Source organism: Ammospiza nelsoni, chromosome 8, assembly GCF_027579445.1.
Source record: "Ammospiza nelsoni isolate bAmmNel1 chromosome 8, bAmmNel1.pri, whole genome shotgun sequence".
In the NCBI taxonomy this organism is placed as follows: domain Eukaryota; kingdom Metazoa; phylum Chordata; class Aves; order Passeriformes; family Passerellidae; genus Ammospiza; species Ammospiza nelsoni.
In genome coordinates this window covers 14,087,096-14,114,049 of record NC_080640.1, presented here as the reverse complement: position 1 = coordinate 14,114,049, position 26,954 = coordinate 14,087,096, and the positions used below count along the sequence as shown (strand labels likewise).

The following is a 26,954-nucleotide window of genomic DNA, read 5'->3' as shown; positions in this document are numbered from 1 at the left end:
GCAGGCGGGGTGCGGGGGCCGGACCGCGGCCCTGCGCGCGGGTGTCATGGCGGCGGCCGGGGCCGGGGCGGAGGCTCTCGCCGCCTCCGTGCGGGACTTCGTGTCCGGGCAGCAGGACAGCCGTGCCGCGGAGGTGGCGGCAGGTACCGCGCGGGGGCGGGGCGGAGCGGGGCGGGACTGGGCGTGGGCACGGCGGCGGGGCCTGGGGCGGGCGTGGGCACGGGCGGGTCGTGGCGGCGTGGGGAGGGGTTTGGGAGGGAGCGTGGGGCTGCGGGCAGGGCAGGGTCGGGTCGGGTCGGGTAGGGTGTGGACGGAGCGTGTCTGTGGGTTGTGGGGCTGCCGTGCGGGCAGGGCACGTGGGAAAGGGGAGGGTAGGGCCTGCAGCTCGGAGCTGCAGGAGGTGCGCGGTAAGAGCGGGACAGCCGCGAGGGTCAGGGGCTCCAGGAGCGAGGCACGTGTGCGTGGCAGAGAAATCGGCAGTGGGACGAGAGCTCATGGCCTTGCTGAGGGACCGTGGGAGGTGACAGTTGCAGACTGCGCCCTCTCTGTGGTTTCTAGCAAGACTTTGCATTTGCTTTCATTGCATAATTTATCCTTCTCCTTCGAACAGCAATTGGGTGACTTTGTTGCATACGGAAGTTACAGCTTCAGGAATGTGGCTTTCTAAGGATAAGGTGATATTTTTGTGCGTGTAGGCAGTGGCTTCAGCATGTTTCGGGAAGGAGCTCGGAGAGCCGAGAGGGGCTGTCTGTGTATGTTACATTACACAGACAGGTACCTTCTAGAACCTTTCCCGAGGCCTGATGGCTTGTGAACTGCTATGTAGCGTCTTGGTAATGAGATGAGCTGGCAAAACAGAAAGGAAACCCAGTGGCTCATGTAACACAGATTGAAGAAAATGCCAGGGAAATTGGGAAGAATTCTCTAAGCTATGTGACATTCAAGATGGTGCAGAGGGGTTACACAGTCTCCGACATATTTGGGATGTACGTGGGGAAGGATAACCTTACAACTGCTGTTGTCATGTTAGAGAAGTGCCTGGAGAAAGCTTTGTCTCTTGTAAGACGTACAAAGAGAATTGCTCCCCTCTTGCTCCTCCCAGCCCTTTTCAGCCATGTGGCTCTCGTGACAAGCCCCCCTTCACAAACAGTGGTGCTGGCAAGTGTCCTTGAGCCCCTCTGACCTCGTACAGAACCACACATCAGAAAGGATTAAATTGCATTGTGTGTCCTTGAGCAAAAGGATAGGGAGGTCTTTTCTAAGCTCATGGCCATTGTGCAATTGCTGTTACAGCCACACTGAGCTTCACCAGTTTGTTGCACCAGTTTGTTGCTAAGGACTAAAATGAGTGTAACTTGGCAAGTGGCCTGAAAGCCTTGGTGCTGTCATGGGCAGGTTGGGCTGCATGGGTCAGTGGGTGGCAGGAGGAGGCTGAATTCATCTTAAAAAATGGGGAGAGAAGGCTACTGCTGTTACAGAATCCATTACACATTCCCTGTGAATGTTGTGCTCACATTTTGAAGGTGTGGGGGAAACAAGAATGAAGTCCTTCAGAAGGGACTAATACCTAGAAGGACACTGAAAGGGGGAGTGACCTGTCAGGAAAGAGAGCAGCTTGGTTCAAAGTAGCAATCAAGCACAGGGTGAATGGCTTCCTTCTGCTAAGTCTCTGGGAGCTACAGGAATGCCAGAATAGCAAGGCAGCCCCTCCTGGTAAAGGGATTCAAGGTGCCTGATTAACCTTGGGGCATATGTGCTGCTGCCAGATGTGGAGGCAGCAGTTTCAGGGCTCACCACTGTGCTTGCCGTGCTGATGAGGCAGGTCCATGAGCTGTGCTGGCCACGGGCACACCACACTCACAGGCTGTGCCAGGGAGGGGTGGCCACACTGTGTGAGGCAAGGCAACGCTGGTCACACGGGGGTCCCTGAGAGCACAGGGAGCTCCCTTGCTGAGCTGAGCAAAGGAGCTGCTGACCTCAGGGTGTATCAGTACCTGACTGTGCTTTGGCCATCGCACTGCAGCTCTTTCCTGTTGAGTAGGGAGCCAGAAGCTTTGTGTAGAGCTGCTTTCAGTCTCTGCAGACACAGAGAGGCAGAGCACCTGGCCACAGAGGTGGCATTTGCCTCAGACTTTTTCTATGATGGTGCAGAGGCACAAGGGCTCTTCGAGAGCTTGCAGAGCGACATACTGGGATGCTGGATGTGGAGAGGCCATCCAAGCTCTCTCTGCAGCCCACTCTGTTTTGGCTGATGCAAAGCATCTGCTTGCTGTTTCACTGTTGTTTTTCTGCAGGAAATTTTGCCAGCGCGTCATGGCTGTCCCTGAGGGTGCCCCCTTTTCAGTCTGTGCCCGTCAATTCCAAGACTTGCTGGGCTCTTTTTCCACACAGCTCCCCTTATCTGTTCTGTTTCTCAGCTCAGGCTCCCTCTCCCTGCTGCGCCAGGCAGGACTGAAAGCTCTGTCTCTGGAGTCAGGACTGCCTGCTGTCAGAACACACTGTCAGAAAACACTGTCATCCCATCCTTAGAGACAGCTCTGTGATGAACAGTGTGTCTTAATACTGGAATTAACTGCTTAGGAAGGGACAGTAAAGGCTTGCAGCAGCAGGAGACACTAGCTAGAACAAGGCCTGGGAAAGCCCATAATGAAACCTTTGGGCTTCTCAGAGGGTGAGTGCCCTGTCAGTCATGTAGGTTCAGCAGGGCAGAGAGGTGAGCAGGTCCCTCCAGAGTGCCCAGAAGTGCCTCTGGGCAAAGACACTCAGTCTCAGTGACTGCCAGGTGATTTGGGGTTTTTTTATGGGAATGCTGTTTTGTCCAGGCAGAAAGTGAGGGGTGCTGCTTGTTTTCCAGCAATGTCACTTGACACCTGACTGCAGGTTAGGGGTCTGAAGGAAGGCAGTCCCATGCCTGCCAGCATATGTCTGAGCAGAGAATGTACACAGAGCTTTCCTTCTGGGGAGGTGCCACATTGGCAATGGGTGGCAGGAATGGAGAACCTGCCCTTCTGCCAAGGTTCTTGTAAGGTACAGCAAGCAGGTCTTTTCCAAAGCCTCCTGAGGAGTGACTCTTCCCCCAGTTGAATTGCAAGAGTACGGAGGCCATAGGTGAATGAGGCAACCTGGCAAGGAATCTGAGTCAGAGTTGGAAACAGATTCCAGGAATCCCAGCATTTTATCTTCCTCTGTCCACAAAACTGCCTTTCTCTGTGCCCTCCCTCTTGGAAGGAGTTAGTGCAGTTCTTGCACAGCATGGAGGTGATGGAGCCAAGGTGGGAAGCTGAGTGATCACTAGTGTCTGCACTGCTTGTTCAGCCACTTCTCCCTCAGGAAGCACCTGGAGAGCTGCCCTCTGTCTCCTCACAGCATGCTCACATTGGAAAAGGGGGTTTTAGTATCTCAGAGAAGTGGAACACAGCAAGACTTCTCTTAGGAGCCACACATACAGCCATGCTGCAGGGAGAGGGTGAGACAAAGTGCAGGCAAGCTCTCCCCTGGCTGTCTCCTCTCAGCTCTCAGTCTCAGAGGTGTTTGCAGGCAGGGCTGGAGGCAGCCCCACCAGCTGAGTGCACATGGCTCCTTTGGTGCTTGGTGAGGCGGCAGCACTGACTGGCTGTTCCCAGGGCAGTGCTGGGAGGTGTCCCAGCACCCATCTCCAGTAAAATGCCTGCATGATCTCTCTGGTTCACTCTCTTTACCTCCTTTCTCCAGGGGTGAAGGATGGAAGGTGGACGGTGCTGCAGCTTGTGGAAGCCCTGGGGTAAGAAAAGCCTTATGCAAGTTATACATTGTGTAAGGGCCTTGCAGGGGACATTCCCAGAAGGAGGCAGAGTGAGAAGGACAAGTGTGCTCATCCAGGATGAGCTTCAGCACTGGATGACACATGGCAGTGGACAGGATGTTGTCTGCTCACAGCGTGGGGCTTGAGCAGTGCTTTGCCCTCCCTGGATGTGGGAGCTCTTTGGGACAGAGCAAGGCCAGAGCAGCTCCTGATGCTCTCCCAGGACAGAGGAGAGATGTTGTGGCAGGCAGCATGCTGCAGGGCACTTTTCAGCTGGGGCTGTCCCCAGCAGGAGCTGCCTGAGCACACAGCTGCACAACACCGTGTCACAAGTTGGCTGGCACTCAGCTTCTGCTTTTGTGTCCAAACTGTCATGGCCTAGGCTCATTTATCCCAACCTGGGGGCTGGGTGTGCCTCATTGTAAGAGACTTTATCCTTTTTGACCCTTGTGATCTTGGGAGCATGGTGCAATAGCATTTTCTGTGCTCTGACTTGAGAACTTGGATTTCTTTCTGCATGGTCCTGGGGCTGAGTGCACATGTGCAGCACAGACAGGGGGAGAGGAGTCTGTTTCCACTCTGTCAGCAAGTCAGGCGTGGTCGGGCCCACAGAGGGACACCTCTTTGGTTTTTGAGCCTGCTCAGGATGTGCTTCCTGCTTGGATGTACTTGCTCACAACAGGCTTCTTGGGCTTTCTCCCCTCCTGGCCTAGGTTTTGCCTGGAGAACACAGATCCTCGGATGCGAGGGCGAGGCATCCAGCTGTTGTCGCAAGTCCTGCTCCAGTGTTACTCCCTGCTCCAGGAGAAGGAAGGTAAGGGCTTTTCTGGCCCTTGAGTGTCTGGCTGGGGACAAAGCCTGTGCTATTAAAATGTCTGTCTTGCAGTTGGCAAAGGGGTTGATTGAACACTGTGACAACCTTGTACATGTCTCTAAGAGTCAAAGTCCAAAGTCCACAAAGCTTTGTGCTGCAGCCTTTTTGCCAAACTCACCACACAATTCAGGTCACTACACCAAATTGCTGGACAGCTGGGGCCCCTGACAGTTTGTGGGTGTTGCACACCAAGGTGTGCTCAGCGCCACGTGGGACACATTGGGGATACATCTGTATGTCAGAATCCTTGGGTGGTGACTCAGAGCAGGAACACTGTCCTTCACACACCAAGTCACACTGCAGCCCTGCAGCCTGACCAGCTTAACTCAGGAGGAACCCTGGGGCTTGGGGAGGAGGGGAGATCAGTGTAAGGATGGGAATGGACTGGGGCACTGGGGTGGGGAGGGGAAGATGCCCTGTTCATGGAGGCAAGGAGAAGGTCTGCCTGTGTTAAATGCCCCATTAGCAGCTGGCTGGCAGCAGGGAAAACCAGTAAGTGCTAGCAAGCTTTGGCTTGGGCTTGGAGGCCTTGCAAATGAGAAGCTGAACTTATGCCAGCAGGCTGGCTAGACAGGGGGCCTAGCTAGTAAGTAAGGTGGAGGAAGGGGAGGATGGAAGTAAAAGATGCTTAGTCCTTGGAATTTGGCTCTCTAGCTGCAGCCAGGCGGGGCTGAGAGCAGCTGTGCATAGAACCTTATCTGCTGCAGTAGCTGGAGACAGGTGTGATGACTGATGGGAACTGGGGTGCTCTGGAGGGGCAGCCAGAGGTGGGGAGGTTCAGTGGGGATACTTGAAGGAGAAAAGAGACTCAGGGCAATTGAGCAAGGGGAGTGAGCTGTGCTACAGCCTCGTGTCCCTGCTCACGCAGGTAATTTCTCAAGTGCTGCGTCAGGCTGCCTCCTGGGGGGCTGAGTTTCTGCAGCAGCTGTGGGCACAGGATGCTGCTAGCCGGCTCTTCCAGTCTGCTTCCTGCTGCCACTCCCCAGGGCTGGGGTGTGCAGGCGCCCGTGGCCGTGACTCAGGGGCCAGGAACGTGTTGTGGAGCCAAGCTGGAGGAAGCCAGAGCTCCTGCCCCAGCTCTGTACCCCACCCCATGACATCCTCCAGCCTCTGCTGAGCAGACTGCCACTCTGCTGCTGGTGTCTGCATCCACATGTCTGGACAGGCCAGGGCAAACGCCTCTTGGGTAGCACCTGCACCTCTGCAGCAGCCAGAGGTGCTGCTGCCCTGCTGCAGTTAGGCGTGGGCTGCTTACAAGAGGAGGGCAAAGGTGTTGGAGCCAGGTGGGTGCACCCAACAGCAGCAGTTTGTCCCATTCACCAGTGCAAGATGTGCTCACTCTTAATCCACCAGTTTGTGGTTGAGCTGGGGCCAGCAGCCAGCAGCTGTGTTTCCTAGGGCTAACACACACTGGGGTCTGTTTCTGACAGTGCTGCACCTGGTCCTGTTCTATGAGAGCCGGCTGCAAGACAATCACCTGGTGATTCCCTCGGTGCTGCAGGGACTCCGGGCACTGGTGAGCTCACACCCCCAGCCCACAGTGCTGGGCTGCATCCCCCAGCAGTGCCAGGGAGGTGCAACACCTGGGTATGGGCTGGAGCACTGTGTGAGCAGGGTCTGGCTGGGCTGTCAGCCCATCTGGCAACATTGCCCTGTCTCCTCTCTTCTGCTGTGCTTCTTGTGGAGGAGCCAGGGACAGGAGACTGCCTTGATTTCTTGCCCTGTGGTAAGGATTCCCTGGCCACCCTGGGGAGCAGCACAGATGTTGGGCATCTTATTCTGTTCTGTCTGGGGAAGGAATGCTGAGCTCTCCCTCTTGTGGAAGAGGATCCTGCAGGCAGCTGCTGCATGGAGGCAGGAGCTCTGTTATGTGGCTGCCATCATGGTATTGTATTCTTGCTTTCCTCTTCCTGTCCCCAGAGCATGTGTGAGGTGCTGTCCCCAGGGCTAGCAGTGTCTGTGCTCAAGGCTATCTTCCAGGAGGTACATGTGCAGGTGAGCAATGTGATTTTCTATCCTCCTGTCATTGATCTCTGCTCCCTGTGTGTCTGGGAGTGGCCTCCTGCCCTGAGGACTGGCCATTTAGCACAGTGTAGTGCTTCTGCAGAGCTCAGAGACAGCTTGGATCACTGCAAGAGAGACTGTGAGAGACGGATAGCAGCCAAGAATCCTGTTTGGCCGTTGTCCTCTCTTTTCTCAGCCCTAGAGGAATTATTTCCTTTTGCCCCATTCTCTGTGTTTAAGTGCCCCCAGTCCAGTTCTCCTCACAAATAAGATTGTTTCTGCTGGCAGTGCCTTGGGCAGCATGTGTGGCCCTGGTGTGACTGATGTGATGGGACAGAGTCATGTTCATGTGCCATTGCATAGGCATGCACACTTTGCATGTGATAAATGGCATCTCTGTGCTAGGGAGCAGCAGCTGAGCTGCTGGGGGTCCTGCTCTCTCTCAAGGGCATGTGGGGTAGTGGGTAGCTGTGCTGCCATGTGTAGAGGATGGTTTTGATTGCTCTGCTCCTCCCTTCAGTCCTTGCTGCAGCTGGACCGCCACACAGTCTACAGCATCATCACCAACTTCATGAGCACCAGGGAGGAAGGTGAGGGGCCAGATGCCAGAACCACTCTGGGATTGTTGAGGCTGGGAAAATTACTCACTTTCACCTTCTCCAAGGGCTCTGTGGCTCTGCTTGAGAGACCTGGAAAAGGACTGTGAGGCTCAGCAGTTTGGCTGATTTAATGCCATGTTTTAAGGTCTGATGTGCTGCACCTCCTCACGCTCCTTCTTTCTGTAGAGCTGAAAGGCCTGGGTGCCAACTTCACCTTCGGCTTCATCCAGGTCATGGATGGGGAAAAGGATCCCCGCAATCTGCTGGTGGCCTTCCAGATTGTGCATGATCTCATTGCCAAGGACTATGCCCTGGGTGAGCCTAAACCTGCCATGCAGAGCTGACTGGGAAACATATCCCTTTTCTTTGATCTGTTGGAGGGATGGCTCTTGGGTCTGACCAGGCATAGGGTGGTCCTTAACATACTTTAAAAGGTGCAGAGCTGGCCTATCGTGGGTGCTGAACACAGCTGCTGTGCCTTTTTTGCCCAGTATCTTTGCTCACCCTCTCCTCTGTCTGCAGGTCCCTTTGTGGAGGAGCTGTTTGAAGTTACATCCTGCTACTTCCCTGTTGATTTTACTCCTGTGAGTGAGTCTGCCATGTGCCACAGCCTGTACTTTATTTCTTTCTAGTGTTTTCTTAGGGGGTTGTGTCCCCTCCAGGGAATGGGATGAGAGGGTGGCCAAGGGTCTTGGCTGGGCAGTGTTCAGCTGTGAGCTGTACCCAGGCTGACAGGCAGGTGCCAAAGTAGCTGCCATGACTGGTGCTGCTGCTGCCTTGCTGGAGATGAAGTGATGCAGCTTCGGCTGATGGCTGGGTTGAGATGTTTCCTCAATGGTGGGTGACCTGCTCTCTGCTTCTTTTCCAGCCCCCCAATGATCCTCATGGCATCCAGAGGGAAGACCTGATCCTGAGCCTCCGGGCTGTACTGGCCTCCACAACCCAGTTTGCTGAGGTGCAAAGCTCCCTGGGGATTCTTGTGCAGCTCACTGTTCCCTTAGCACGGGCTGCCTTTCGTAGTGCTGCAGCTCCTGCTGTGGCTCTGTGCGATGGGGAAAACTGGGAGCAGGAGCTTGCACTTGGGCAGCCCTGTCTTCTGCTGGGGCTGGTCATGGGGAGGGTGCTGACTGACACCCTGGGAAGGGGCTGCCTATTGCAGGTACCCCTTCACCTCTGCTCTCCTGGCAGAGGCTGAACTTGCAGCCTTGCAGGGCCATGAACAAGGTGGTACAGGGGATGGGCTGAATTAAAGTGTTTCTCTCTGCAGTTCCTTCTCCCTCTGCTTATTGAGAAGTTGGACTCAGAGCTGCAAAGTGCCAAGCTTGACTCGCTGCAGACTCTGGTAAGGAGAGATCCCCTACTCCCTTCAGCCTACAGCTGATTGGTGGCAGTAGCAGCTGCCAGCCACTTCTGAGCCCGTCTTCCTGCCAGCCAGAGACTCTCTTTTGCAGAGCCACAATTACCAGAGTCCTGGTTTGGCCCTGCATCACTCTTTCCTGTTTTTCTTGAGTGATTTCTGCAGCTCAGCATGAACCTGCCAGTTCATGGGCAGTGTCCCGGCACTGTGTCCTCCTTGTACTGGCTTCTCTGTGATGCTTTCTCCTGTCTTCCTCTTGCAGACTGCCTGCTGTGCCATCTATGGGCAGAAGGAGCTGCAGGAATTCCTTCCCAGCCTCTGGACATCCCTGCGCAGAGAGGTGAGTCCTGCAGGGCTCCACCTGGGCTGGGCTTCTGAGCAGGAGTTCTCTGCCAGACTAGGTGGGCCCCGTGTCTCCCAGCAGTCGCACCTGTGACCTTGGACTGCCCCCGGTGAAAATGGAGGGGACAAGCCAGCCCTATCAGCATGTCCATGTGGCTTGAATGTGCCATGCTGCATGTTGAAATCCCATGGGAAGTGAGGCAGGAAGGAGCCTGAGCCCTTCAGCCTGCGCTGGGAGCCTGAAGCCCGTGGTTGTTGCAGGCAGTGGAGCTCAGCTCATCCTGTGGCCTTTCCTGCAGGTGTTCCAGACAGCGAGCGAGAAGATTGAGACGGAATGCCTGACTGCACTGCGTGCTCTCTCTGCCTGCCTCTCCTGCTCCGTGCTCAGCTCTGATTCTGAGGATCTGCTGGACTCCTTCCTCAGCAGCATCCTGCAAGGTAGCTAACAGAGACCTGCCCCATGCAGCCATGCCTGAAAGCATCCTAAGTAGACATGTGCCTTCCTCTTGTCTTTCAAGCCTCTTTTCTTTCTAGTCCTCACAGCAATATTTGGCTTCTCCAAGGTAATTGGCTGCAGAAAGGGAGGATAAGGGGATTGAGCTGCTTCCATCTCTGCTGGAACTGCACTCTGTGCGCTTGGAGCTGTGGGAAGCTGCTCAGCTGGGGAGGCTGTGCTGCAGCTCAGAGCTGCGCCCTGGCAGCACGTCCCAGCCTGCTATCAGCTGTGTCCCTGCACGCGAGGCAGAGGAGCAGCTGACGCCCAGCCTATCTCAGATTGCAGGCACCATCTGTGCGAGCCCGACATGAAGCTGGTGTGGCCCAGTGCCAAACTCCTGCAGGCAGCAGCGGGCGCCTCCCTCCGCACCTACCAGTGCATCAGCCACAGCGTCCTGCCCCTGCTGCTGGAGCAGTACACCAAGCACACGCAGGTGAGGGGCACCCACGGGGCCTGGGGCAGCAGGGTGTCTGAGAGGATGTCCTTCCCTGGCTGTGGGCAGAGACCCCATGGGCACCCTGTGGCCTTGCAGTGCTGCGCTGAGGTGCAGCTCTGTCCCAGCAGTGACGGTGATCTGGGTTACACCTTTGTGTCCCTGCAGAGCAGCCAGAGGAGGACAATCCTGGAAATGCTGCTAGGCTTCCTGGAGTTGCAGCAGAAATGGGGACATGTGGAAGAAGGTGAGGGTGGCTGGTCCGTCTGGAGGCATCTGCATCCCAGGAGCTCCTGGCTCTAACCTCACTTTCCTGTATGCTGACACACAAGGAGAACTCACTGGCCAGTGTGGCTGCATGTGTGAGCCCCTGCCATGTCCCAGGGACCCTGCATGATTGGGTATCAAAAGCAGCACCCCAGAAAGCATCTGTCAAGTGCTGTGTTGGTGGCTGTGTGGTGACAGCCAGACACTGGCAGTGATTCCTTGCCCCTCTCTCCAGATGAGAGCCCTCTGCTGTCGCACCAAGCCCCCGTTTGTTCTGTGGTGTTCTCGGCGCTGCTGGATCCCAGTGTGCAGCTGCAGCTGGTTGGGATCAAGGCACTGACTGTCGTGGGCTCCCTGCAAGGTTGGTGCCTTTTTTCTCTTGAGAGAGGGGGAGGTGTCACTGTGTTCTCAGAGACACGGTGGCTGCTGGGACATCCTTGCCTGCTGCCTGTAAGTGCACAGGAGTAGCAGCAGTGTGTTCTACCCAAGCCAGGAGCTCCAGGGACATTTGGTCTCTCTCTTACCTGTTTGTGCTGGGCACCTTTTATCCCTGGTATTTTGTGTGCTGCTGCATTGCTGCTGGCCTGGATGAGGGGGAAGGATCATGTCCAGCACACCAGGATCTTTGTCTTTGGCCAAGGGTAGGATTCCTCTATGGCTCTTGTTACAGGCTTCCTGTCTTCCTCTAATCTGGAGCTGGTTGTGGATCACCTCATCCGTCTTGCTTTGCATGAGGAGGATTCCCAGAGCAGGTGAGGAGAGGGCTGGCATCATGCCCACACTCTGGGTGGAGGAACAAAGCCTGGCTTTGCTGTAGTCTGAGGGAAGGCACAGGAACGCTCTGAACAAGAAGACTGCATGGAATAAACCAGACAGTTCGTGGGCTGGAAATAACAAAGTTGAGCCTGTCAAAGCAGGGGTTCTGCTCTGCCTGCTTGAGGGGTGAAAAAGGCAAGTTGCTGAGAAATGGGGTTCTGGAGACACCTTCTGGCCAGGTCTGTGCAGCTGGTGTACAAGCAGCCCTGGATTTGCAGTCCTTGCATCACCTTTCCCATTCTCTTTCCCCCTGGCAGCGAAGCAGCGATGGAGGCAGCTGGGTCCCTAGCCCCCACCTACCCAAAGGTTTTCTCTGGACACATGGTACCCAGGCTTGAAGAGGAGCTGCAGTCAGGTGGGGCTGGGAAAGGAGTGGTGACTGGTTTTGGGGTAAAGCCTTTTCCATCCCTATTTGGCTCCTGCCAGGCAGTGGGGCTGTGTTGTGTGGTGTAGGTTGGTGGCTGTCCTTGGGGTTTCCCAGCACAGGCACTGTGTGCTGGCACAGGGGAGGCTGTGGCTGGTCTGGCAGCCAGCCTGTGTGGGGCCAGGGCCACCCTTGTGGGAAGGAGCTGCCCAGCTGCAGAGCAGGCAGAGTGCCTTGAGCCTGGCATGGGCTGGGTCTGCTGTGCTGCTTCACCCCATCCACCCTGGCAGGGTGTGGGCCCTGCTGTGCCTGGGTGGGATGTCCCCAGGTCCCCCTCTGAGCTGTGTTTCCTCTTCAGAGCGGGAGGAGAGCCACCACAAGCGTCACTCCTTGCAGCAGCGCTGCCTGCAGGCCCTGGCAGCTGTGTCCACCCACACCAGCATCGTGAAGGACACTGTCCCCATCCTGCTACAGCATCTCCAGAAGGTGCAGAAAGGTAATTGGAGCTCCTGCAGGCAGCTCCACAGAGCGTGTCTGGGCAGGAGCTTCCTGTTACTGGTGATGGCTGGGAGAGAGCTGGAATGGCAGTGGCACAAGGAACCCACACCTGGGCTGTGCATCCCACTGGTGGAGTGGGAGTCAGAAGAGCTGCATTGTCCCAGGATCCTGGTGCAGATCAGGGGGCTGGCTGTTGAGGCTGATTGACTTGCTGGTGACTGTGCCCTGCAGGGACTGAGGCCAAGAACACCCAAGACGTGATCTCTGTGTGCCAGAGCCTGCACCGTGTGGCCCTGCAGTGCCAGCAGGATGCTGAGGGCTGCTGGTACTTCCACCAGACAGTGGTGCCATGCCTGCTGGCCATGGCTGTGCAGGCAGCCATGCCAGGTAAGTGCAGGGCTGGAGTTGGGAGAGGGGAGAGCAGGCAAGTCCTGGGCTCTCAGGGGTCCCTGATCCTGCAGTCTGTGCCACTGCTGATGCCTTTTGGCACCCATGGCTGTCAAAAGTGGGCTTCACTGCTCCCTGCCCTTGTCCCAGAGCCCTACCCCACTCTGGTTTGCATTCAGGGGGCTGTGCCTGCCTCCTCCTTCTGAACAGCAGGCTCCAGCAAGTTCCATTCCTCCCACTACCTGCAGAGAGCACCCATACACTGCCAGGCAAGGCACTGCTGGAGGAAGAGGTGCTGGCTGCCATGATTCCAGTCATCAGTGCTGCCACCACTCACCTGAGTCCTGAGTGAGTGAGGCTGGGGGAGACAGCTGGGTGCTCCATCGTGGGGAGGTAGCAGGCTGCATGCCCCCTGCTGCTGTCTGTACAGGGTGGCCCTGTGCCTCCTGGGAGGTCTCTGGTGACCCTTCCAAAGCAGCACACTACAATGTCTTTTCCTAGGCTGGCTGCCCAGAGTGTGTCTCATGTGGTGCCCCTCTTTCTGGATGGAGATGTCTCCTTCCTACCCCAAAACAGTTTTCCTTGCTCCTTCCAGCCTTTTGGGGTATGTTTGATTGGGGCTGGGGCACCAGAATGAGGATGTTTGCACAGGCTGGCAGCAAGGACTGTGATGACATGGACACTGTTCTTCCTTTGCAGGATGGGGAGCACTTGGAGGCACAGAGACGCCTTGTCGCCCTCCTCATGGCCTTCGTCTGCTCCTTGCCCCGCCATGTGCGTTGATGGGGAGCAGGAGGGAGAGGAGCCCTGCCCAAGCACCCTCCAGCCTCTGTCCACACCAAGCTCCATGGACAGACTGAGGGAGCAGCTGCAGCCCTGGGCCATAACACATTCTATGTCTCTTCCAGGTGGCAATCCCTCAGCAGGAATGGCTGCTCCGGGAGCTGCTGGCATTGAGCTGTTCCTCCAATTGTCCCTTCACGGCCACCACAGCTGCCAAGTGCTTTGCAGGGCTGGTGAACAAGCACCCAGCAGGTAAGGGGGCTGGGGCAGATGCCAGGTGTCCCTGCCCACTGCTGACAGGAGGAATGGCTCAGCTTGTCCCTTCCATCCCCAGGGCAGCAGCTGGATGAAATCCTGCAGCTTGCAGTGAACAGGATGGAGCCCAGCCTTGCGGAGGGGCCCCGCCGAACGCAGGCACTCACCCTGCTGCTCTGGGTAAGGCCTGTCCTGGATGAGTGGGGCAGGGGGACCCAGCCTGGCACTGACTGTTCTACCTGCACAGGTGACCAAAGCCCTGGTGCTGCGCTACCACCCTCTAAGCTCTTGCCTGACAGACAAGGTAGGTGCTAGTGGGGCTGGGTGGTCTAAGAAACCTGCCTTGCTCCCCCATGGCTGGCTGGGGACCCCCAGGAGCAGGGCACTGTGTCTCAGGGGTCTCTCCCTTGCAGCTGCTGGGCCTGCTGGGTGACACGGAGCTGGGCCCTGCCACAGCCGATGGCTTCTCCTTGCTCATGGCCGAGTCCCCGGACGTGCTGCACAAGGGCTGCCATGCTGACGTGCGCATCATGTTCCGCCAGCGCTTCTTCACTGACAACGTCCCCAAGCTGGTGCGAGGCTTCCATGGGGCTGGCCCCGGTGAGTGCCACCCCCAGCCCAGCCTCACCACTCCTGACCCTTTAACCAGGGGACCTGAGCCACCATCTCCTCCTTCTGCAGGCTGCTTGTAACCATCTCTGCTCTCTACAGATGTGAAGGCCAATTACCTGAAGGGCCTGTCCCATGTGCTCAATCACCTCCCCAAACCTGTGCTGGTGACAGAGCTGCCCACGGTAAGAGCCAGCCTGGGTGGCAAGCAGGGTGAGCTGTGATACTGTGGAGTGCATGGTTTGGGGTTACTCATGTAACTGTGTTGTCCCTCTCTCTGCAGCTGCTTTCCCTCCTGCTTGAGGCCCTGTCCTGCTCAGATCGTGTAGTACAGCTCTCCACACTGAGCTGCCTCCACCCACTGCTGCTTGAAGCTCCCCAGATCATGAGCCTGCATGTCGACACACTGGTCACCAAGTTCCTCAACCTCACCTCCAGCCCCACCATGGTGCGTGCACCCCCTCCTGCCTCCCTGCTATGCCCCTCTGTCCTGCCCCCTGTGCTGCCCTCATCCCTGTCTGTTCCAGGCTGTCCGCATCGCCGCCCTGCGCTGTGCCCATGCCCTTACCAGTCTGCCCACAACAGTGGTAAGTGCTTCTGCAGCACCTTGCTGCCTGCTCCTGCATGTAGAGGGGCAAGGGCTCCCAGATCTCCTGGGGGCAGCCAGCATCCATTCCTCTCACAAAGAGCCCCTTCTGTCCTACAGCTGCTCCCATACAAGGGCCGAGTTATCCGGGCACTGGCCAAGCCTTTGGATGACAAGAAGAGGCTGGTGCGGAAGGAAGCAGTGGCAGCACGCGGAGAATGGTGAGTGTGTGGAAGTAGCTGCTGAGGGGGTGGCAGCGTGTAGGGGATGTGGCTGATGGCACCATCTCTGTCCCTGCAGGTTCCTGCTCGGGAGCCCAGGCAGGTGAGCACCCTGTGTCCTTTCCCTGTGCTGACCAACAGTCTGACCAGCGCCTCGCTAAGCCACCAAGTCATCCGACCAAATGCCACGGACCCTCTGGATCCTCAGAGCCCAGGAGTGCCCGAGTACTAGGGCTGGAGCTTGCAGGCCAGCAGACAGCACCCCTCGCTGCAGTCCCTTCCCAGCACCCACAGCGGGGAAGGAGCTATGCTGCTTGTGGCTTGCCCCACCCTCTGCTGCAGCCAGGGACAGTGATGGACAGCCCCTGCCACATGTGAGTGGAGAGGACAGGTCTGTGCACACGTGTGGTGTGTGACAACCCATGTACCAGAAGAATAAATATATCTGTTTTGATAATGCTCTGAGGGTCTCCATGCAGCTCGGGCTGGGTCCTCAGTGCTCTTCTGTGTGTTCAGCTGCTTAAGATCCTGGTGGTTATAGACCCTTCCTCTTCTTTTAACATTGTTGTCCCTCTTCTCCCATCCCCAGAAGTCCACGTCCCCCACAAGATAACAAAAACAGACTCCCTTAAAAAAAAACAGTATTTAGTAGATGGTCCTAAAAAGACTCCCCGGGGAGCACTTGGGGGTGCCATCCTCTGTGCCCAGCCCTTCAGAGAGCTGAGCTGGGCCAATGCTGGCCCGTACCTGTGCTGATGAGGGCCAGCACCATCCAGCTGGAGCAGGAAACAGCAGCTCTGCCACCTCGCCCCTGGGCTGCCTGCAGCCACCAAGAGCCAAGAGGGCAGGTGTCCAGGCACCAACACTGTCCATAAGAGTTCCCCATGGCCCTGGCTCCAGTCAGTGATATGTGCCAGCCTTCTGCCAGGCACTTTGGCCAAAGGAAGCTGCAGTGGTGGAGTGGGTTCCCCTGCCGGCAGGAAGGGATTTCCAGAGCAGAGGGCCTCAGATTGCCAGGAGTGGCGCGCGTTGGTCCGTCACGCACGGAGGCAGGTCCCAGCTCAGGCCTGTCCCGTGGGGCAGGTGAGGAGAGGGCAGCAGGACACGGGTGAGCCAGTGCCTGTGGGGAAAGTGAGGCCACAGCCAAAAGGTGAAGTCTTGGTGCTTCTCAGCTCTGAGAAGCCATATCCTGAGCTGCCACAATTGCTGAGCTCCTCAGCTCAGATTCTCTTGGCAAAGGTGTGCTGGGCAGGCCACCTTGTCACCAGACAGGGCTCCTGAGGCACAAGGCCAATGACGTCCACATCTTCCACACCTTACAAAGCCCAGTGCAGTGTGGGATCAATGTTCACTGTTGTCCTCTCCCCCAGCAGCCCCAGGAGAGCCCCTGTTGTCCCTACACCCCAAGGGCTGCTGAGCCACCACCTTCTCAGGCAGGGGCTTCCCCAGGATTTTACCTTGGCACATCCACACCGAGGAACACCTTCCAGTTATCCCAGCTGCCGTAACTGTAGGGGTTCCTGAAGACCTGCAGGACAGGGAGAGGCACATCACGTCTGGCTCTGCCCCAGCCGCCCCCGTGCTGTGGGCTCTGCTCACCTTGCCTTTCTTCTGCAGTCTCTGCCTCTCCTTTCTGTTGATGTGCCGCTCAATGCTCGTTTCCCCGCGAGTAATGAGGGCAGCGTGCCACAGCGTCAGGGCACCCAGGGCCAGTGCCACCGAGCTAGGTATGACAAGGGACAGCAGGTGGAACACAGGCCTTCCTTCCCTGGCACTGCAGCTGGTGGGGGCTGAGGCTGCCTCCCCACAGCTGCACAAGTGGGTCAGCTTGTCTAATCTCCTGCGACCGAGACAAAACTCTCCTTCTCTGTGGCCCAAAGGGTGGCAGGGCAGCAAACTCTGTGCTAGAGTGAGCAAGCCCAGCTACAGGCAGGCAGATGGCAAGCAGTGTCACAGGCTTCATTCTGTTTTCCCCAGCCCCTGGGCCCCCTCACCTGCACAGGACCCAGAGGTAGACCACACTCTTGTGGAAAGCTCTCTGGCGGAAGGTGAAGGTGGGTGGTGGGGTCTGGTAGTATGTCTGAAAAAGGACCAGATGGGGAGGATTACCCAAACTGCTTTAGAGCTTGAAGCCAGACAGGGATCTCTGCACCCTTCCCCTTCTTGGACAGCAAGAAAGGACTGCAGCTGGAACTAATGCAACAGCCAAGGTGAGGGGGAGGCAGCTGGGATAGCCACGAGACAGACAGACAGACACCCAGAGCTGGCACAGGTGTGAGGAACAGTGGGCTGGAGGTAAGGGGGCAGGGAGCAGCCAAGGGCCTGGTCAGGACACTGCAGCTGGTGGTCATGGACAGATGTGTATGTAGTGCTGCAGCTTCACCAGGAGACCATGGCCTGAGCATGCCAAGAAGCTGTCACCAACCCAAGCTCCTGGAAGCTGGGTGCAGAGGCAGACCCCAAGCTGCTGGAGGCATTGTCCACAGCAGAGCTGCCTGACCAGCCCCAGCTCTCTGACATGTGAGATGAACATGGGGGCTGGTTCTGATGTGGGGTGCTCCTTGAGAACGGAGTCCCAAGCAGGACCCAGCCTGCACAGCAGCTCTGCTCCACACTGCCTGGAGCAGCTGGGGGGCAGGGATGTCCCACCTGGTTGGCAGCCACCTGCAGTCTCTCCTTCTCAAGCAGTTTCATTCTCTAGGGGGACGGAAAACAGGGCACCAGTTATGTGTCTCAGAGGAGCGGGACAGGGACCCTTCCCCTCACACCCCACAGGACCAGAGCTGCTGGGGGCCTTGCAGGAGGAGGAAGAGGGGAAGCACAGTCACTATATGGCTGGGGCTGGCCCAGCCTTGCTCTGCAAGCTCAGCCTGGGGCAGCCAGGCAGTCTTGGTGTGTGGCAGGAGAAGCTGCTCACCTCAATGGCTGCGTAGGCATCCCGGAACATGTCCCAGCCGCTGACGCTGCAGTAAATGCAGCCCATGGTCATGAACAGGCAGAAAGAGAAGAAGTAGCGGTGGTTGTAGTGGCCCACACAGTTGTTTAGCCAGGCTGCCTCTGGGGTTAAGGGTACATAACTGTGACAGACCATGGGTTCAAACCCAGCCCATGGACCAGGGCAGTTCTTCTGGGCCCTGCTCCCATCACCCATTCCTATGCTGGCTGTCTCCTCAAGAGAAGGGACTGGGAGAGAAGGGGGAAGCAGTGCTGGTTCCCCCCAGAAGTGTGCCACTGGTTAGTACTGCAGAAGGATACGGCAGTGGTGGTCCATCTTCAGCACACACCTGGGAGAGAGCAGACAAGTGCCAGTGTCAGAGCCAGCGCAAGGGGTGTGCTTGGGAGGGGACAGGCACCCCCCAGCCCTGCAGGCTACAAGTGACAGGACAAGGAGGGGGCAGAGCAGAGGAGAAGGGCCCCTGTCTCATACTGGGGCAGGCAGGGGGTGAGGAACGGGGTTCCAAAGGCTGCCCCAGGCAGAGGGAGGGTGTTCTACCTGTTGCAGATGCTGCAGTGATGGGTGCGAGCTGGCTTAGGGGCAATGCATTTCCTGCAGATGGACACACCAGTGAGGTCGTTCTTGGCCTGTGCACAGGTCAGAAGAGATTTGTGCATCTTAAATCCTGCATCTCACACTCCTGCTCTCCTCTGTGCTGCCCCACTGCCTCCCCACTCTGCACTGCCCAGGCCAGCTTCCCCAGTTTAAAGGCATCCTGCAACAACGTCACCAGGCTGTTCCCAGTGACCATCTGCAGCTCCCTTGGTGCCCCACCTGTGGTGGGTGCCCAGGTGAAGTGGTGATAGCCATGTAGTAGTGGAAGACAATCATGATGAGGTTCCAGTGTCCATAGGCAAGGTGCCAGCATATCCAGGCAGGTGTGTAGGTCTGCAGGATGAGGGGCAGCAGGCAGATGTACACGATGGCCACAATAGAGCTCGTCAGCCCAATCACCAGTGCCACAAACACCTACAGGAAAGGGACCTGGTCACTGGAATGGGCAGCACCTGTCCCTTGCTGCCCGGGAAGAGGCACGGCCAGGACAGAGCCAGAGGAAACCAATCCGAACCACACACTGAGGTCCCAGCTCACTTCCTGCCTGAAGCACAGGCAGCCCTGAGCCTGTTGCCCCAGCACCACGTGCACCCTGCCCCAGAGGGGGACTCACCACACCAAACCATCGGGTGACATGGTCCACCAGCCAGTAGACCGGCTCGAAGAGAGAGTCAAGCACCACATCGCCGTTGGTGAAGGAGTTGTAGAGCAGGGAGCGGAGGCAGAGGTGCCCGTAGTGCCACAGCTGCTCCAGCTGCCGCAGCAGCCTGAAGCGCCGCCGCCGCCCCAGCCGCAGGCACTTGAGCAGCAGACGCATCACGGCGGCAAACATCCGCTGCCGGCTCCTCATCCCTGCCACACCACGCCTGGGGGGACAGGAGCTGGGCGTGGGCAGGCCACCCTGCTGCCTGGCCGTCCCTGACGCGCTGGTGCCGGCAGTGCAGCCCCCTGAGCTGCCGAGGATGCCGAGCTGGAGAAGCTGAGCTCCCGCAGGCTGCGGGGCCGCTGTCGCCGGGATGTCTCTCTGCACGGAGCAGGGGGCACAGGCCCCTCAGCATCTGGGCTCAGGTGCTCTCTGGTCCCATCTCGTCTTTCCCAGCGGGGAGGAGGCCGGGGGAGTGACACGGAGAGTCTGACTCAAAGGAAACCAGAGAAGGCATGAACATCCAGGATGCTGGGCCATTTCCAGGGATGATTTCAGCCCTTCCCAACATGTTCATGAACAGCGGAATTCGCACAAGGAAAACGTGGAGGAGCCAGTAAAGGATTACCCCTCCTCCCCTAGTCCCTCCCTAAAGTGAAGGATGCTACTTCCCTTCACCTCAACTTCTGGACCAAGTTGCAGAGGCTGCTCCCCCAACCTCACTCCAAGAGTCCCAACACTTCCTCTTTCTCCTCGCCTGCATCCTCGAACAGTGCCACGCACCAGCAAATGAGAGGCCCAGGAACAGCCCATGGCCAGTGGTCCCCTGCCTGCTGAGCCCCTTGTCCTGCCTGCGAGCTTTGCGGGGAGTGACGAGGAACCCGATCTGGCCCAGCACACGGGAAAACGATCTGCAGGGCTGGGGCCCCCAGGCACCCGTGCAGGCAATACCCATCAATATTAAGCAGCAAGGCTGCCCCAGGGTCCTGCCAAGGCACGTTTTGAGCCTGGGCCAAGCACTCGCCCTGGCCTGGTGCCAGGCTCTGGTGCCAGAGCTCAGAGTCCCTCCAGCAGGATCGTCTCTCTGCACTGCTCTGCCCACCAACACAGCCCCTGGGGAGCAGCAGGGAGGGTGAGGGCAGAAGCTGCAGCATCCAGAGCCTAAAGGAGACAGGGCTCTCCCCCACCCTGCCTGAGGAGTGACCCCAAGGTTGGGATGTGCTGGATATGAGGACCCCAGACCCAGCAACCCATTCCAGGTCACAGGCATGGCTCCTGCCCTGGTATGGGAGAGGTGGGATATGCAAACGCCTGCATCACCCTTTTCTCCACATTTCTCCTTTGGTTTGCCAAGAGCTTTTCTTTGACACTCAGCAGGTGCAAAGTGGAGCAACAGCTTCCTGACATGCAGGTTTTTGGTGCACATCCCTGTGCTGTCAGTGTGGTAAAAGACAAAATACTGCCAGAAGCGGGTGTTGAGGTCAGCCCTTTCCTCCAAAGACACAGCGCCTTCCTGCCCCCCGAGAAGCTTCCTCACCTACAACAGTGGCAGCTGCTGGGCAGGGAACCCACAGGGGAGGCAGCCAGCCTGCTCCAGAGCAAGACCCACTGTCCCCAGGCAGCTGCCTGAAGACAGCAGCACAACCACAGAGATGAGGCTCCAGTAGAGTCAAGAAACTTTCCCCTGCCCAGCCGGGCACTGGGATCCAGCCCTCGCCCTGTCCATGGCTGTCCCCACATCCCCACGGGGCACCGAGCCCAGGGGAATGGGACAGCAGCCCCCAGCACAGACAAGAGCACTGCCAACCTCACAGCCGAGGGGTGGGGATCCTTGCATTTGGCCCCACCCCAGGCAAAGAGGAGGCCTTCCCCTGCCAGGGCCGGGCACCCAGGCGCAGCCCTGTGGCACCCTCCGGTGGCTCCACAGCGCCCGGCTCCCCGGCTCAGCAGCACCCAGCCCCACAGCGCCAGGACACTCTCCGCCATTCAGCCCCATGCTCAGAGGCTGCCCACGCCTGCAGCCCCACCGCGTCGAGCCCCGAAACCCCGGCTCTCCCTGCCCCGCAGCATCCCGGCCCCTCCAGACTAGCAGCATTCCCCGCTGCCTCCCATCCCAAGCGCACCCCATGGCCACAGACCCCACAGACTCCATGGCCACAGACGCCACAGACCCCACGGCCTCCCAGCTCCGCACAGGCCCCTCCTGCCCCACAGCACACAGAGCATCCCCCATCGCCTCCCAGCCCCCGCGCTCCCCGCCCCAGGCGCCTCTGTATCGCCGCCCAGCGCGCCCAGCCCCACGGCAGCCACAGCCCCCACAAGCCCAGAGCCTCTGGCAAGGCCCTGACACCCCCACCCGGCGCCGCCGACCTGGGCCCGCCGCCCGCCGCCTCCATGCCCGGGCCCCGCCGGCCCACGGGCAGCGCCCGCGCGCGGCATGCCGGGAGCACTGGCTGCCGTCACCGGACTACAGATCCCAGCATGCCTCACGTCGGGTAGGCGAGAACCAATAGCCGAGACGCTTACAGGGCAGCATTGAAGTCTGGAACCAATAGGGTGAGGGCTTTCTGGTGATGCCCTGTCGGCAGCGGGCATGGCGCCTCCCGCACGCTACTGCGTCCCTGGTGAGTGCGGCCCGGGGCGGTGCGGGGCTCCTGGGGCTGGGGCTGCTACTGCCCGGGAAGGGGACGCGGTGGCTTAGGAGAGGAGCAGGGGACGAGGCAGTGCGGGGGAGTTTGTCCCGGGGATGCCCCGCACTAGGCCGGCTGGGAGCGAGCGCTGTGCCCGGGGCGGTCGGGCCCGGGTCCCCGGCAGCCCCTGAGCCCCTGTGTCGTAGGTGAGCGACTGTGCAGCACGGAGGAGGCCACGGCTGGCAGCGGCACCTACACTCGTCATGGCTTCATCTTCTCCTCGCTGGCGGGCTGTCTGGAGAGAAAGAATGAGGACAACGAGGTGAGCGCGGCCGCGGCACGGCTGCTCCTCCCCAGGGCTGAGTGCTGTGTGCCCAGGCTGTACAGCTTCCCTGATGGGCTGCGGTGGAATATCGGGCTCCGATGGGGTTCGGCTGGTGATCCTGTGCTGACCCTCGTGTCTTGCCCTGCAGCTGCCCGTGGTGTCGGTGGTGAGAGACAGCGAGTCCCAGCTCCTGCCCAACGTGGGGGCTGTGGTGACATGCAAGGTGGGGCACTGGAGCGCTGCATTAACAAACTGCATGGGCCTCGGCTCTGTCTCCTACTGAGCTTCGTTCCTGCACACGGATAGGGTGGGGTGAGGAGTCCTTGAGCTTCTTAGTCCCCTCTGTACAACTCCCACCAGGGCAGGGGCAGCCCAGGGGCTCACTTGAGTCCCTCACTCACAAAGTGAGTATTGGCATGAGGGACACCTCCCCTGAGACTGAGGTGGGCTTGAGGGGAGGCTTTGCTCTCCTTCCATAACTCTTTCTGGGGCAGGGAGCATGCAGATCAGTGCCTCAAGCAGCTTGTAGGAAGGATGACACAGACCAGGGATTAGTTTTCTTATGTTCCTGGTGGCAGGAGAGGGACTGGGATCACTGCAGGTCTCAGCCTTATTCTGGTGCCTCGAATTGCACAAGTATAATCTTCCTCACCTGGCTTGCTGCCAGGTGTCCCACCATTGCTTGGTCACAGGGTGGAGGAGGCCAAGTGAGACCTGAGCTCCCCATGCAGCCCTGCCTGCTCCTTGCCCTTTCCCTGCCTGGACCACTGAGTCCCCTTTTCCTACATGCAGGTCTGCAGTATTAACTCTCGCTTTGCCAAGGTCCACATCCTGTATGTTGGCTCCACGCCGCTGAAATCCACCTTCCGAGGCACCATACGGTAGGGAAAAGGTTAGATCCCCTCCCTTTAGGGGGAGGAAGGCTGTGGTGGGCAGTGCAGCTGGCTGCCCTGAGCTGGAGCTCTGCCCTGAGCACTGGGCTGGTGTCCAGCAGGTCCTGCTGAGTGCCCAGGGAGGCTGGGACAGCTTCTGCCACAGGCTGTTGAGTTGTCTGTGCTCATTGGCACTCAGATCCCTCCATCTCCTTTTTCAGGAAAGAAGATATCCGAGCCACAGAGAAGGATAAGGTCAGTGAGGCACTGCCAGGAACTGTTCCATACCCGTTGCCCCCAGGTTCTGCCTGTGGGGCCCCCACTGACAGCAGCCTGGCGCTGTGTGGCATTGCCTGCTCTCTCCTGCGCAGGTAGAAGTGTACAAGAGCTTCCGCCCCAGTGACATCGTCCTGGCCAAAGTTGTATCCTTCCCCCTCAGGGACAGTGGGTTGGCTCAAGCTCCCCTGTGGAAGTCTTTCCCTTAACCTCTGTCCAACCAGATCTCCCTGGGGGATGCACAGTCCAACTACCTGCTGAGCACAGCAGAGAACGAGCTGGGCGTGGTGGTGGCACGCAGTGAGGCAGGTAGCGACAGAGACGGGTTTGGGATAAAACAGTGCTGCCTCATCCCTGCCTTAGGGCAGCTGATGCAGCTGCCTCCCTCTCCACATGGAGGAGTGCAAGTCTGGGAAGGAGCAGCCCTGACATGTTGTGTCCCCAGGGGTGCAGATGGTGCCCATCAGCTGGTGCGAGATGCAGTGCCCACGGACACACACCAAGGAGTTCCGGAAGGTGGCCCGGGTGCAGCCCCAGTTCCTGCAGACATAACACCCCAGGGGGCAGGGGGCTGCAGCACTGGGGCCTGTGGAGCCAGAGCAGCCCCTGGGCTCCCACCCTCTTCACGGCTTCAGCCAGGCCTCCACTGGCAAGGACAGGTTTGCTACTTATGGATAATAAATTTTTTTTGAGAGCTTCTTGCTTTGTTCTTTACAGTCAATGTGGGAACCAGGGCTATCTACAGCACTCTGGTCTGGCTCCTGCAGCACAGCAGCTGAGGGAACAGCTTCCACAGCACCAGGGGCAGAAGGAAGCACATTTTCAGTGCTGGTGAAGGGGAGTGATAGTGTGACATGAACAGCACAGAGCACTGGGTCGGCTGTGCTGGGCACTCACCTCACCAGTGGTTTCCCCACACTGGAGTCAAGCTTGGAGCAAAGCCTGTCTCAGCAAACCACTAACTAGTGGGCTGTGGCTGAGAACAGCCTGGGGACATTATCTCCTCAGGCCACACGTGCATGCCCTGCCCTTTGGAACAAGGGTGTGGCACACACAGAGCCCAAAAACCAGAGCATGGCAGGGTATCACCCTGTCGGGCAGAGATTGCAGAGCTAAGCTTTGCTCCTTGTGCGTGGCACAGCTTCTGCAGGCTCATGTGCGTGCCCAGCAGTGACTGCTGCATGTGCACGTGCTGGCAGCACGGAGCCCACGTGGCCCAGAGACACATGGACACTTCCTTATTGCGCATTACTCCTTTATTGAACTGGAACAAGACAGCTGCTATGGTTGGACAGTTACACTGATCCTGTGCAAGCCCAGGCTCACGACACCGGCAGGGGGGAGGCCACAGTGACAGGCCACGTACACACATGAGGGGTGGGACACAACAGCACCTGCTTCACCAGCAGGATGAGCATGGTGCAGACACAGACCTCCAGGCAACAGGCTCCCTCCCTCACCCTTGTCTGAAGGCAGTATAGTTAAAGCAGGGGCTGGCAGAGCTGGGCCCAGAGTCGTGAGCACCACCCTGGGGTGCTGTACCACATGCACCAAAACACAACCTTCCAGTGGCATCCTAGTCACTGTGCCACGCACCCACGAGGGGATGGGGTACCCACCTTGGTCACTGCCAGCACTGCACTCGCCTCACTGCTCCCAGGAGGACTAAAGTGACAAAACTACAGTAAACAGGTGATGAGAGCTGCCAGGGATGCAAAGCAAAGGAGGAGCCTGGCATGGCAAGGGATTGCTTGGCCTCTCCCTCTGCAGACAGGGTCTGAGGGTTGGGATCACAGCATAGACAGGTGTGGGGTCACTGCCAGGCAGACAGGACTCCCTTTCACACCAGACCTCCATGTCCAGCCCTCGGCCCGGAGCCCCCAGGCTATCTGCAGAGGAGAGCCTGCTCTGAGGGAATGGGCCTAACCGTGGGGAGCGCCTCCAGCTCCACAGCTCCGAGTTCCTACAACTGTGGGGGTGTGAACAGAGGGGTGGGGGATGGCAGGGGGCTCTACTACGTGGTGCTCTGCTGCCTGCCCTCACTTCTTGGCCTTGCCCTGAGCAGCAACGGCCTCCATGGCCTTGCGCACGGTCTCCTCATCCCCCAGGAACTGCATGGGCTTGACAGGTTTCAGGTTCTTGTCCAGCTCGTAGACAATGGGGATGCCAGTGGGCAGGTTCAGCTCCATGATGGCCTCTTCTGACATGCCTGCAAACACAGCAGTGCCGTCACTCTTGCACCTTCCCACAGTGGCAGCTGGGGAAGGAGAGGTCCCTGGGATGCCCCTCAGGGGTGACCTACCTTCCAGGTGCTTGACAATCCCACGCAAGCTATTGCCATGAGCAGCAATGAGGACTCGTTTGCCCTCTTTGATCTGTGGGACGATCTCCTCATTCCAGAAAGGCAGAGCCCGGGCAATGGTGTCCTTCAAGCTCTCACACGTTGGCAGCTGGTCCTCTGTCAGGTCGGCATAGCGGCGATCCTGGGAGAACAGCCACGCTCACACAGCAGCCCAGTGCCCCCCCGCCAGCGTGGGAAGAAGGTGGCAAGATTCTGTCTCTCCCCCAGATTCTCTACCCGAGGACTCACTACTTGTAAGCAAAGCCAGGCGTGGAAGCAAGAAAGTATCGTTGAGGTTTGGGGCTACAACAAGCCACAGGGCCATGAGCCCTCCTGGGAAAAGTCATACATTGCCTATCTGGGCAAAGAAATCAGATCAAACATTCATGAATGGGTCATGGCACTAATGATTAACAGAGATATTGTGCCCTCTTCTTTGGATCTATCTGTACAATGCCCAGGGGTTCAACTCCACAGGAAGGAAGCAGGATAAATTCAGCCTGAAGTCTACCATCTCCATGCAAAACAGCCCCAGATAACACAACAGAGACACAGGAGACCTTATACAGGAAGCTAGGCCATGCTGTAGGTAACTTTCAAGAGACTCTTAGCAAGGCAGTAAAAGAGCAATAGATCTTACCTTTGCAATAGTGCTGTAGAAGGGGTGGTCAGACTGCATGGGAGGCGGAGGGATGTCATAGGAGCGCCTCCAGATCTTGACCTGCGCCTCACCGTGCTTCGCTGCTGTCTCAGCCTTGTTCAAACCCGTGAGAGCTCCATAATGCCTCTCATTTAGGCGCCAGGTCCGGATAACGGGCAACCACATCTGATCAATGGCATCCAGTACGGTCCAGAGAGTACGGATCGCTCGTTTTTGTACCGACGTGAAGCAGATGTCGAACTCATAGCCGGCATCTAGAAAACACGGGGAAAGGGGGAGGCGGGGGAAGACCAGGAAGGTGAGTGGCCGGCCTTATGCAATCGGTGAAAAGGGCAAGGGCGGCGGCCTCACCGCACCGGTACCGATCGCGTCCTCGTCTTTACAGAAAGCGGCGGCGGCCAGGACGCGACCGGTACCGGAGAACCAACACACTGCGGTACCTACGACTCTCCCAGCAGCACTGAACCCCCGACCCGACACTGGAGGCCCTCGCCCAGCATCGGAGAGCCCCAAACCAGCACCGTCAGGCTCAATGTTGCCGCATTAGGCCGCATCCCGTTCCCCGCGACCCCCCTCTTGGCCAGCACCCCCTCCTTGGTCCACCGGTACCTCGAAGGGCCTCGCCACCGCGCCGCGCCTCCTGCTGCCCGGCGGGGCTGAGGTCGGCGTCGTACCACCCGCTGAAGCGGTTCTCGAGGTTCCAGGCACTCTCGCCGTGGCGGACGAGGACGAGCCGGTATGCGGCGGCCATGGCGGGCGGAGGGACCGGGGCGCGCTGCTCCTCACGCCGCTGCCGCGCGCGATTAACGCCCCCGCTCGGCCCCGCCCCGCCCCGCGCGCCGCCCGTGGGAAGGGGGAGGCGCATGCGCTGAACGCGCGCGAGGCGGAGGCGCACGTACCACATGGCGCGGCCGCGAAGGGCGGTGCGACCTTCAGGGCGTGGCGTCACCGTGACGTCACGATACTCAGTAATACGTAACACGT

At 58.6% G+C, this 26,954-nt stretch overlaps 4 protein-coding genes across 6 annotated transcripts; 2 read left to right on the top strand and 2 right to left on the bottom strand.

Moving 5' to 3' along the window:
- The first annotated feature begins 26 nt into the window (after positions 1–26).
- Positions 27–15,129, top strand: MMS19 (MMS19 homolog, cytosolic iron-sulfur assembly component). Of its 2 annotated transcripts, XM_059476755.1 has the most exons (31): positions 27–143; positions 3,712–3,760; positions 4,495–4,595; positions 6,086–6,171; positions 6,576–6,650; positions 7,180–7,249; positions 7,445–7,573; positions 7,781–7,842; positions 8,127–8,213; positions 8,526–8,600; positions 8,878–8,955; positions 9,257–9,395; positions 9,732–9,886; positions 10,055–10,133; positions 10,389–10,514; positions 10,824–10,905; positions 11,227–11,324; positions 11,692–11,829; positions 12,063–12,218; positions 12,467–12,566; positions 12,720–12,822; positions 12,918–12,992; positions 13,127–13,253; positions 13,336–13,436; positions 13,504–13,560; positions 13,670–13,856; positions 13,968–14,050; positions 14,149–14,313; positions 14,393–14,452; positions 14,572–14,672; positions 14,752–15,129. In XM_059476755.1, the coding sequence occupies exons 1-31, from the start codon at positions 47–49 to the stop codon at positions 14,777–14,779; spliced, it is 3,069 nt and encodes a 1,022-aa protein (XP_059332738.1). In that variant the 5' UTR covers positions 27–46; the 3' UTR covers positions 14,780–15,129. The 2 variants fall into 2 exon arrangements, with proteins under 2 accessions (XP_059332738.1, XP_059332739.1); XM_059476756.1 differs by lacking the exons at positions 27–143; positions 3,712–3,760; positions 4,495–4,595; positions 6,086–6,171 and having other exon boundaries at positions 6,575–6,650; positions 7,404–7,573.
- Positions 15,130–15,300: 171 nt separating this feature from the next.
- ZDHHC16 (zinc finger DHHC-type palmitoyltransferase 16) lies at positions 15,301–20,753 on the bottom strand. 2 transcript variants are annotated; one of them, XM_059477369.1, is made up of 10 exons: positions 18,836–20,753; positions 18,442–18,636; positions 18,166–18,254; positions 17,928–17,956; positions 17,590–17,723; positions 17,322–17,369; positions 16,667–16,752; positions 16,272–16,395; positions 16,130–16,200; positions 15,301–15,792 (listed from the first exon to the last, which is right to left on the bottom strand). In XM_059477369.1, the coding sequence occupies exons 1-10, from the start codon at positions 19,070–19,072 to the stop codon at positions 15,678–15,680; spliced, it is 1,128 nt and encodes a 375-aa protein (XP_059333352.1). In that variant the 5' UTR covers positions 19,073–20,753; the 3' UTR covers positions 15,301–15,677. The 2 variants fall into 2 exon arrangements, with proteins under 2 accessions (XP_059333352.1, XP_059333353.1); XM_059477370.1 differs by lacking the exon at positions 17,322–17,369.
- Positions 20,754–21,433: 680 nt separating this feature from the next.
- EXOSC1 (exosome component 1) lies at positions 21,434–23,662 on the top strand. The gene is made up of 8 exons (XM_059477371.1): positions 21,434–21,489; positions 21,702–21,817; positions 21,969–22,043; positions 22,613–22,701; positions 22,914–22,947; positions 23,064–23,114; positions 23,193–23,277; positions 23,414–23,662. The coding sequence occupies exons 1-8, from the start codon at positions 21,459–21,461 to the stop codon at positions 23,518–23,520; spliced, it is 588 nt and encodes a 195-aa protein (XP_059333354.1). The 5' UTR covers positions 21,434–21,458; the 3' UTR covers positions 23,521–23,662.
- Positions 23,663–24,206: 544 nt separating this feature from the next.
- On the bottom strand, positions 24,207–26,874 carry PGAM1 (phosphoglycerate mutase 1). The gene is made up of 4 exons (XM_059476879.1): positions 26,580–26,874; positions 25,950–26,224; positions 25,271–25,451; positions 24,207–25,177 (listed from the first exon to the last, which is right to left on the bottom strand). Exons 1-4 carry the CDS (start codon positions 26,872–26,874, stop codon positions 25,008–25,010), a joined length of 921 nt encoding a protein of 306 aa, XP_059332862.1. The 3' UTR covers positions 24,207–25,007.
- Between the last annotated feature and the right edge of the window lie 80 nt (positions 26,875–26,954).

Coding starts and splice junctions, on each gene's coding strand:
- EXOSC1 (XM_059477371.1), top strand. CDS start 21,459: ATGGCGCCTCCCGCACGCTACTGCGTCCCTG. Junction 21,490..21,701: donor CGCACGCTACTGCGTCCCTG/GTGAGTGCGGCC, acceptor CCTGTGTCGTAG/GTGAGCGACTGTGCAGCACG. Junction 22,948..23,063: donor GAGCCACAGAGAAGGATAAG/GTCAGTGAGGCA, acceptor TCTCCTGCGCAG/GTAGAAGTGTACAAGAGCTT.
- MMS19 (XM_059476755.1), top strand. CDS start 47: ATGGCGGCGGCCGGGGCCGGGGCGGAGGCTCTCGCCGCCTCCGTGCGG. Junction 9,396..9,731: donor CCTCAGCAGCATCCTGCAAG/GTAGCTAACAGA, acceptor AGCCTATCTCAG/ATTGCAGGCACCATCTGTGC. Junction 14,453..14,571: donor CCAGTCTGCCCACAACAGTG/GTAAGTGCTTCT, acceptor TCTGTCCTACAG/CTGCTCCCATACAAGGGCCG.
- PGAM1 (XM_059476879.1), bottom strand. CDS start 26,874: ATGTGGTACGTGCGCCTCCGCCTCGCGCGCGTTCAGCGCATGCGCCTC. Junction 25,452..25,949: donor TCTACAGCACTATTGCAAAG/GTAAGATCTATT, acceptor CTGTTCTCCCAG/GATCGCCGCTATGCCGACCT. Junction 25,178..25,270: donor GATTGTCAAGCACCTGGAAG/GTAGGTCACCCC, acceptor CTGTGTTTGCAG/GCATGTCAGAAGAGGCCATC.
- ZDHHC16 (XM_059477369.1), bottom strand. CDS start 19,072: ATGAGGAGCCGGCAGCGGATGTTTGCCGCCGTGATGCGTCTGCTGCTC. Junction 18,255..18,441: donor CACCTGGGCACCCACCACAG/GTGGGGCACCAA, acceptor ACCTGTGCACAG/GCCAAGAACGACCTCACTGG. Junction 16,201..16,271: donor GACTGCAGAAGAAAGGCAAG/GTGAGCAGAGCC, acceptor CCTGTCCTGCAG/GTCTTCAGGAACCCCTACAG.